This window comes from Centropristis striata, chromosome 9, assembly GCF_030273125.1.
Source record: "Centropristis striata isolate RG_2023a ecotype Rhode Island chromosome 9, C.striata_1.0, whole genome shotgun sequence".
NCBI lineage: Eukaryota > Metazoa > Chordata > Actinopteri > Perciformes > Serranidae > Centropristis > Centropristis striata.
In genome coordinates this window covers 28,891,942-28,902,720 of record NC_081525.1, presented here as the reverse complement: position 1 = coordinate 28,902,720, position 10,779 = coordinate 28,891,942, and the positions used below count along the sequence as shown (strand labels likewise).

The 10,779-nt window shown below is 36.7% G+C and overlaps 1 protein-coding gene across 1 annotated transcript; it reads left to right on the top strand.

The window, feature by feature from the left end:
- The first annotated feature begins 1,015 nt into the window (after positions 1-1,015).
- Positions 1,016-10,278, top strand: LOC131978036 (intestinal-type alkaline phosphatase-like). Its single transcript, XM_059341537.1, has 11 exons — positions 1,016-1,091; positions 1,594-1,710; positions 3,695-3,810; positions 5,941-6,115; positions 6,907-7,079; positions 7,389-7,514; positions 7,774-7,843; positions 8,319-8,457; positions 9,188-9,378; positions 9,474-9,584; positions 10,007-10,278. Exons 1-11 carry the CDS (start codon positions 1,016-1,018, stop codon positions 10,276-10,278), a joined length of 1,566 nt encoding a protein of 521 aa, XP_059197520.1.
- The last annotated feature ends 501 nt before the right edge of the window (positions 10,279-10,779 follow it).

Here is a 10,779-nt window from a genome sequence, read left to right as displayed (position 1 = left end):
GCTGTGTGCTGACGTGGAACTAATAAACACCAAAATAAAAACAGTTAATGGGTACATTATACTACAATTCAGATTAATGATTATTAAACCTCATGCAAATCTTCTGATATCATTTTAGGCCTATTGCACTGTCAAACAATTAGATATATTTTGTAAGCAATTTATATTTGTTTGTAAAAATATATAAACTGCTAAACCATGACAGTAAAAGACCGTAAAATGATAAATGGGTAAATGTATATATCAGCCAAAACAGTATTTTTTACAGTTTGAAAAAAAAAAAAAACATTACTCCACTGTAAAATACACTGTAATATATATTTAATGTAATATATATACAAGCCACCACTGTAATTTTTGCATTTATCTTTTGTAAAAAATACTTTTCCTCACTTTTAAATGTACAAAACACCAAATCTCTAAAATATCCTGTAATATTTAATGGTAAATTCTTATTAAGTATTTTCTTAAATGTGAAATCAACAGTGCCAGTATCATTTTACCATAACGGTAAAGTTCTGGCAATCACAGCTGCGTTTTTTTTACCGTAAGCTGCGTTTTTTTTTTGGCAGTGTGTGTGTGTGTGTGTCTATTTATATATATATATATATATATATATATATATCTTTTGTGACTGTAATGCATCTAACCTCAGTCTGTACTAAATGCTATTTGTAGAGACTGCTGTTTCTGTATGCCCCATTATGAATGAGAAATCAATATTTGACACATTTTCTACTGTCCATACATGTACTGTTAAACAATCATGTGAGAGAACACATGAACTACAGGCCTGCCACGTGTCACCTCTTCCACACACATTGGGTATGAACAACAACAAAAAAACTGAAATTTACTGAGCTTGCCCTTGTCTTGTGTTGTGTTGTTTATAACCTCTTGCTCACGTTGAAGGGATCTTCTATGTGCCCTTTGCTCCCTGGCTGCTGCTATAAAAGGACTTGAATTTGCGAACAAGCAGTACTGCACTTTTTTAACTTCACATTAAGTCAACGCCATGGCCAGCAAACCTAAACTCATTTTTACTGGATTATTGATTTTTATTTCGGTGCAATGGATTGAGTGTATTTCAGGTAAGGCTCTGTTACATGTTGCTTTCTGCAGAAACTAAGAATGCTTGCTTTCAGACGTCACGTTGGACTTTTATACAACTGGATTCCAAGGACAACACAATGACATGCTTTACTTACAGTACACAAGCAAAAGAAAAAAATCCAAGGCCTTTTTTTATTTTCTCCATGAAATACTCATATTCACTAGTTTGATTACTTATTTTTTTTACTAATGTGGTGAAAGAATCAGCCTTTGTTTTTATTTCTTATTCATTTTAATGGCTGCTTCTTTTGTGATTATTCAAGTGTTTAAGTAAAATAGCCCATCTTTAAGACTTATGTCATTTTATTTCTTATTTTAAATTGGGCTGGTGTAAGAATTGGTTTATAGTCTACACCTACTGCAAATCACACTCAAGTATCACCTGACTGGCTCATATTGATTCAAAATGTAAACATTTCATTTCATTTGGCCACTTCTGATTGTGGATGAAACTGTTGTTTTGTCTTTTGTTGCTTGTAGAGGAAGAGCTCCATGCCAGCTACTGGAACAATAAAGGGAGACAGGCTCTCTTCACTGCCCTGAATATTCAGCCTAATCTTCACCAAGCTAAGAACCTCATCCTCTTCCTGGGGGACGGTGAGTCTCAGAAAGGAGCATATTCCAGCTTTTAAGAGCTTCTTTGATTTGTGCAGCACTTTCCCTTTCAGTTCAGTTCGTTTGTTCAGGTGAGAAGAAGCCATTATAGCTTAAAAGTGTGATTTTCATCATTATTGTGGTTACCATGGGAGAGAATGCAATGCAAACCAAATCCACTGTGACCCCAAAAAGCATAGCTTCATGTGTAGAAGGAGACGAATGTTGACATCTGATCACCAGCAGCTATTACTGCTTGGAAAGCCAAGCATAACACAATGAACTGAGGCTAAACCACAGTCTACACTGCATGTGTTCCATATGTGTCCTTAACTGATCTGAACACCAAGAAAAAGGTAAACCACTGCGAAGAAAAAAAGGAAATCCGTTGTCGACCGCAAAACCAGCACCATCCATGGTAAAGAGGTACAAATTGTACAATCGTACATGTATTTGGGCACTGTTTGAAATTAAGTGAAAACACTGACAGCATTGTTAAGCGAGCAAACCAGAGAATCCATCTGCTGAGGAAACTTAACTCTTTCGGTGTCAACAGAAATATCTTTTAACTTATTATTTTGTATGCTGGTTTGGTTGTCTTTCTGTGAAAGACAAACAGTGTCTGGATGGCATCATCAGAACATGCTCGAGTCCAGCTTAAGGAGCACAGCTCCCTTTGGACAATGCGGGTGGTCCAGAAAGCAATGAGAATTTTAACCCAACCACATCACATTCTTGACAGTGAATTTGCAATCATGCCCTCAGGTCGGCGGTATTATGTGCCGATTTGGAAGACAAACTGTTTTGCAAATTCTTTTATCCCCTCTGCCATAAGGCTGCTTAACGCACAAAATGCAGTATGAACAGAAAATCATTCTGCATCTCGCTCTGCTGTACCGTCACTGGTTGTGGTTGTTGTTGATGTCAATGTACTATTTATTTCTTCTACTGTTTTTTAAAATATATATATTTGTACTATGGACAGGCTGACTGTAAAACTGAATTGCCCTTCTGGGACTAATAAAGTATTCTGAATCTGAATCTCAAGACACGAAAAGCCAGACTTTGGACCCTGCTGTGAGGCGAAAGGTGGTCCCAGATTATGTCATGTAAATGTAAACTAAACAATTATTACATCCATCTTCAAACTCAGCCTTAATTTTGATCTCAACTACACACCACATAAGTTTTGTGACTGCGTCTTTCACAGTTGTGCAATGATGACACACACACACACCCACACACACACACACACACCATGATTGGGAATCAGTACTTAGGAACTCCGTTGCACAAATTTATAGATCAATTATGAATTTATGTTTACAGCTGCCTCCACCCAAAGCCACACATAAGCTGATAGCAGCACATTAAAGATTGTGTCAGTGTTCGTTTAATAACCACACAAATGAAAACAAGTTCTTGGCGTTAATGGCCAAGTAGCACTATTGTACCCTCATGAAGAAGAATGGCATAATTGAGTTGAAACTTTAGTAAATGACACAAATTAAATTAAGCATTTTTGCAGATGTATGTTGAAATATTGTACATTTGGGATTTTCAGAGGGATTTATGATCTGATGGTTTAGAAAAATATAGACCCAGAGGGAAATAGGTCATTTGTTTTTGCAAGGGTAGTTTCTAACATGTAATTGAGGTTCGTGAAGGAATTTAACTAATACTCCACACAGTCTGAATCTGCAATTTAAATAGTGAGCTCTGACTAGGAATGTTGGACGCGAGGCCCTCGATCATGAAATGTAACAAAGTATAATCAGGTTTATAGAGGAGAAGAAATGTGGAATCATGCTGCTTTTTCTTTGCATATTCTCCAGCGTTTGCTATCTTAAATAACTCAGATGTCTTTCACCGCCTGTTAAACTCTTACATCAGCTGAGCCTCAGGAGCTTCACGGAGCACAATGGCAGCTCTGTGTCTGCCTGGCTGGTGTTATCTAACACTCAGGTGTGTTTCCACCTGCTTTCAGGTATGGGGGTACCGACAGTGACTGCGGCCCGGATCCTCAAAGGCCAAGAGGCAGGACATTCAGGGGAGGAGACCAGTCTGGTTATGGATACCTTCCCTCACCTGGCGCTGTCTAAGGTCTGACCAACACATTCAGACTGCCAGGAATGTGTATTTAAACTCTATCAATGAGGATAAGATGCATGCATGTAGAATAAGGATTGCAATGTGTGCATAAAGTAACTCACAAGTTATTCATATTCTGCTCTACAAAGTCTAACTGCAGTAACTACATTTTTGGTCAAAATTGAGTTATAACTAAAAATGAACTCCTTGATGTCTGTTTTATCTTGTGACATAGTTTAAGATTTCAATTGTGCTTTATTTCAGAGAAATAATTATATAAAAGCCACAAAATCCAACTCAAAACCAAGCAGTTATTGCACTTACCACCATCTTTGGATATATATATACTAATTTAAACATAAAAATAACAGAAATTATAAGTTTATTTGATAGGGAAATCACTATCTAGATAGTGATTAAGTATAAAAGTGAGATACAATGATATTAAGATAAAATATAACATTACTCTATGATATTAAGTCTAAAATAAACAAATATCTGAATATAGTTTGTTAAACACTTTTTTTAACGAAATCAATTTGAAAATGTTTATTCACTGAAAACAAAATGTAAAAGCTGAAAGAAGACAACAACATTATAGTTACTGTTTCTGCATTACTATTAGAATTTTTTTACAACAAAACCAGAGTGAAATAACTACATTTTTGGGGTCAAAGGTCAAATATTTGTCATGATTTTTGCGCATAAAAATGACATTATCAATACATGTAGAAATAGGTGTCATATCATCTACCTATAACCCATTTGGCTGGCCAGTTAAAAAACACCGAAAAACTTTAAAGCAGTTATTCTCGGTGTTACCCTTTGCGTAGTTACTGCAGTTAGACTTTGTAGGACAGTATAGCTCATCCTTGTACGTATATCATACTGTGATTAGCGATGATGTTTAATGCAGTTTTAGCTTGTGACACTGCAATGCCAACACTGTAAAACACATGATCATTTATAAACCCATGTGTAGCTTATTACTTGTGTTGGACAATTTAGATTCTCTTTCTTCACTGATAACAAGAGTTTGATTGCTCATCTGTTACGCTCCTCTAAACAAAAGGTTGCCGAGGAGTATGTGTGGCACAAACTGATTGTGTGTTGACTGTTTTGCAATTTGATTTATAAATCAACATAAACAACCTTCACTATAAATGATTTGACGTAAATCAGTGAGGTCCCTTCTGCTCTACAAAGTCTAACTTCAGTAACTATGCAAAGGGTGAAACTGAGAAAAACTGCTTTAAAGGGTTTTTTAATGTTTTTTTACTGGCCAGCCAAATGTGTTATAGGTAGGTAAGTGATATGACACTTATTTCTACATGAATTGATGATGTAATTTTTATGCTAAAAAATTATGATTATTTATTTGACCTTTGACCCTAAAAAATGTTGTTACTGCACTCTGGTTTTGCATTACTGTAAACGGTTCTAATAGTAATGCAAAAACAGAGTGCAGTAACTACAATGTTTTTGAACAGCTCTATTCAAAGATGTGTGTATTTTAGACTTAATATTATAAAGTAATGTTATATTTTAGTCTTTATATAAGTTTATCTTACTTTTTTTTTTACTTAATCACTATCTAGATATTCATTTCCCTATCAAATAAAGTTATAATTTCCTATTATTCTCGTCTTCACTATTCAACACAATGAAGAAATACAAGGCTACACTGTATCACAGGGGATTTTGTAGTTACTGCAATTTTTCATTCATCATTATTTCTCTGAAATAAAGCAAAATTGAAACCTAAAACTTTATCACAAGATAAAACAGACATCGAGGAGTTCATTTTTAATTATAACTCAATTTCAACCAAAAGTGTAGTTACTGCAGTTAGGCTTTGTAGGGCGGTATTGTTGAGAAAGAAGACATTGCTTGAGCTGTACTTTCAGACCACATGAACCAGCCTGTTTGCTGGAAAAAGATTTTCGTTAATGTGAGCAGGCTATATTTTGAGGGTGGTCATTATAATCATGTCTTGGTGACACAAGTATTTTGGCTCTGACTCTTGGCTTGTAAAGCTCGCTAACACAATGTCACCAAGAATACAATCTCAGTGTAAGTAACCTGCCTGCACTGAGAAATGCTGATGTTAATACTGTGTGTGAATATATTTGGCCCCTGCAGACGTACAATGTGGACCAGCAGATGCCGGACAGTGCTGGCACAGCCACGGCTTACTTATGTGGTGTCAAGGCCAACTACGGCACCGTTGGTGTCAGTGCTGCCTGCCCGAGGTACAATTGTAGTGCTTCTTACGGAAACGAGGTCAGATCAATTCTGTACCGTGCTAAGAAAGCAGGTGAGCTCACACAGCCTACTTAAACCTGGTTTCATTGATACGTTTTTGCTGGTTTGTGTATATTATGCAGATTTAGCCACTTTTGCATGATAAATTGCTATATAGGGATCTGCTTTTTGAAGTGTGGTTGTATGAGGGACCAATAGCGGTGAACACGTGTCCGATTCAAAGAAGCAGATAGGAGTAAACTTAGAAATATGCTGCTGTGGACAGTGGCAGCAGCAAAATGTATTATCGCCACCTAAAAACAGGCCAATAGCACTGTTTTCAGAATATGTTTACCTTGCCTTTCCTTTACCTTGCCTTGCCAGACAGGCCGGTTTGAGTTTACACGAGGGAAACTGATACTGTTTTCTATGCTGTCTCCAAAGCCCACACCACCAGCAGAACATTGCTTAATTTCTGTGAACAAGAAGTCCTCCAAACCACATGACCTCATATGTCGTTTGTTCCTACCCTCAAGTACTACCACAGGAGAATTTCCAACAATAGTGCCCTAAAAGGTTGAAGGACACCAATTCATCCTCATTCATGAATTTACCGATAACCCTTGTGACAAGGCTGCTTCTTCTTCCAAGGTTTGGCAAAAAAAATACAATGTTAATGAATAACCGTTAAAAAGATAACTTGAAAAGTAAAATAATTATGCTTGTGCATATGGATAACTACCTCATGCAAACCCACTTCAAAAATCCAAACTATCCCTTTAAAGTCTCGTAAGTGTATCCATCCATGTCGATACAGCATTACCGATGTCCACATAATAACCTGAGATGATCTGTGTGTTGCAGGAAAGTCTGTGGGAATTGTCACAACAACCAGAGTGCAGCATGCGTCTCCTAGTGCAAACTATGCTCACTCTGCCAACCGACACTGGTATTCTGACTCTGACCTCACCCCTGAGGCGATCCAAAATGGCTGCCGCGACATTGCCTACCAGCTAGTTCATAACTTAGAGATAGATGTAAGCAATATGAATAATTTCAACACTGTTGCACCAACGCAGTAGTATTCACATGTCATACAGCCTCTCAAATAAGTGAATTCTTGACGTACGTTTTGATAACCTTGATGACAGAGATTACCAAACAATATGATTACCTTGTACCTAAACTACAATCATAAACAATGGTTGTTTGGAGAACTGAGTAAAGCTAAGGGGCATTAGTGCTTAGTAGGGACATCAATCTGAATTAGAGAATCTGCTAAAAGCTTAAAATGCGCAGAGAATGAAATATATATATATAAACTGTCACCATGTCTCTTGATCCAGGTCATTCTTGGTGGAGGTCGTCAATATATGTTTTCAAGAACAACACAAGACCCAGAGTATCCGACTTCCAGAGGAGATCGAGATGATGGAAGAGATCTTGTCATGGAGTGGGCAAAGAACAAAAAGGTAAATGACGCCTTTGATGCCTTGCAGAAGCGATGTAGCATGCATTCGAGCTTTGCTTTATTCAAATTTATCGAGAAAAATCAGGTTAACAAAACAAACAAACAAAAACTAGATGCAGGTATCCTGACCTGGGAATTTAAATAAGAAGAACACACACAATAAAAAGTGCATAGTGTAAAGTGTCAACTTCCATAAAAAGATAATATAAAGTGCATATAAAAATAACAATTAATGTTGTTGTTGTATTCATTTTCTACAGAATGCTAAATATGTTTGGAACAAAGCTGAGTTTGATGCTGTAAATCCTGACACTACAGACTTCCTGATGGGTAAGAAGAGCTGTTGATTAACCATCTTGACAATCAATCAATCAATCAATCAATCAATCAATCAATCAATCAATCAATCAATCAATCAATCAATCAATCACTCAGTAGTATTCTTAAATAAAACCAAAGATTTGGTACTTAAATGCCTGAACTGCCCTTGGGCAAAAAGAGTTAATCAAACAGGAATAATTAGTTAGCACAAGATTTGCTTCTCTTGAACAGCCTCAATTTACTTGCAATTTAGAACAAGTTTGCATTTTTCTGTGTGTGTGTTTGCGTAAAAAAAACTTTAAAATGTCCATACTCAATGCACTAACATGGCCAGGCTGCTCAATATAAGAAATATATGCACTGACATGTTGAATTTAAAAAAAATATGAATATATATTTGCATTGTGCAATCCTATTGCCTCTTCTATTAAAACTTGCATGTGTTTTTGTTCTACAAACTGACACCTGCTGTTTCTGCATTTAGGCCTCTTTGAGCCCAAAGACTGCCGCTACGAAGTGGAGCGTGATGCGTCCATGGACCCCTCCCTTTCTGAAATGATGGAGAAAGCAATTAAAATACTCCGTAGGAACCCGAAAGGATATTACCTCTTTGTGGAAGATAAGTATATTTGTTTTCTGTACATATTTCCCAGAAAACCCTGTAAGTGTAACTGTCCCTTTTGTACCATAAATTAACTGTTAAACGTTAAACACTCATTTCAAACATTCATTGAAAGTTAAACCCATTCTTACCTTTCAAATAAAGGGTGTATTATATTTGCAGCATTTTTCATTGGTGGCTGGTTTATTGGAGGTGCATGATACATTTTTTTGTTCAGACATTGAAATGTGAATCTACTTAACAAGTCATGTTACAGTTAACCCTCTAGAGTCCATGAAACAACCTGCACATTACTCCTTTATGACGTGAAGACATAAAAATGAAGCAACGTCGAGCCTTGCCATCAGCTTCCCTCTAAAGTTCTGGCTTGAAACTCCATGCCAGATATTTTTTTGGATTATATTCAGCCAAGTAAAACCGGAGATAATATCAAATATATTTAGTAAAAAAATATAGAATGAGAGATTAATCTAATTTTACCTGTTCTATGTAATATTTGCAACCTGTGTTCATATTGGCAACATTTAAAATAAATAAAAATAAATAATTTTCAAGAGGATAGGGGAGGTAACGCTGAAAAAACTGATACCAACATGGCATGGTAAAGGTTTTTAACATATTTTTAAAGAACATAATAGCCCAAGATTTCAGATGGTTAATAGCTTACATGGAACTAATAAAAAAAAAGCTGCTTATGCTCATTTTTCCGTTACTTTCTTTTGGACTTTAAGTGGGAGAATTGACCATGGGCACCACGGAGGGAAGGCTTATAAAGCCCTCTATGAGGCTGTTGAGTTTGACCGAGCGATCGGACGTGCATCTGAACTGACCAGTGAGCTGGACACCCTGACTGTGGTCACTGCTGACCACTCTCATGTCTTTGCCTTTGGAGGACATTCTGTTAGAGGAAACTCTGTTTTTGGTAGGAATACACAATTACAACTTGATAGTGAATATCATCTGATGTTCCAAGTTTGAGCAAAACCTTTAGATAACAATGTGTCCTCTAATTTACAGGGCTGTCCAGCTCACTAGCTGAAGACAAAAAGCACTTCACCACTGCTGTGTACGGAAATGGACCAGGATACCGGGCTGGAGAGCGCCCAGATATGAATGAGAGTGTGGCATGTTAGTATACCCTGATTTTCTTTCTTTGACAGAGAAAGTAATTTAGTAGCTCCATCTAGTGGTGTAACAGCATACCTACTTTAGAGGCATGAAAAATAGATGAACCTGAGAATGAAGTGTTATAGCTCAAAGCTCCTTTTTTAAAGAACTGCAAGTAAGTGTAGTTTTTGTTGACAATGTGACACTTTAATCTATTGTAACCTCTATGAAATGTAATTGTTTGTCTGCAAGGACTATAGCAATTTGGACAAGAGTTTGTACCAACACATTATTTGCAAAAACATTTTGGGGTGTAAAGAGCAGATATAGGCTAGATCATTCAGCTATATTGGATTTGTTCTATATACAAACATTAGTTTTGCAATTAATATTTGTGCCAGAAAATATCTACTATAATGCTCTTTTGTTTCATTCTTCCTTAGCGACTATGGATTACCGTCAGCAGGCTCCAGTCCCTCTTGACTCAGAGACCCACGGCATAGAGGATGTGGCCATCTTTGCCAAAGGTCCCATGTCACACCTTTTCCACGGGGTCCAGGAGCAGAGCTACATTGCCCACGTCCTGGCTTTTGCTGCCTGTTTGGACCCCTACGAGGAGTGCAAACTGCCCCCGCCCAACCATGCCGGATCCATCCACCCCAGCCTGCTGCTCCTCCTGCTGGGCCTCCTTCTCCTCTCCTTCTGCTCTGTCTGAGATGACAGTCTTTGGAGAAAGTATCCTGACCTGGGGATTTCTAACAAGTTTGTCATAAAATGAATGATTCTTAACACTATATTATTGGTGTAATTTAATAGCTGTATAGTTGCACAACTTTGAGATCACTGCCACTTTAAGTCATTTCGTTCAGATAACCTTGTGAAAAACATTAGTGCTATTAGTGCAGAGTCATGATTTTAACACTCCATTGTGTTTATTTATATTAAAATGTGGTAGTAATTTTGTATATATATGTTTTGAATAAAGAAGTGATTTTCTCATACTGTGCTATTGCTGTATCTCTGTCCATGCCTCTCTTTTAATTTACACAGCCAAAATGTGTAAGAACTATGCAATGAACACACAAAACATAAAATTTCGGTTGGTGTAATCACACGAAAAATGAACATAGTATATATATATATATATATATATATATATATATATATATATATATATATATATATATACATACATATAAATATACAAAGAATGTCT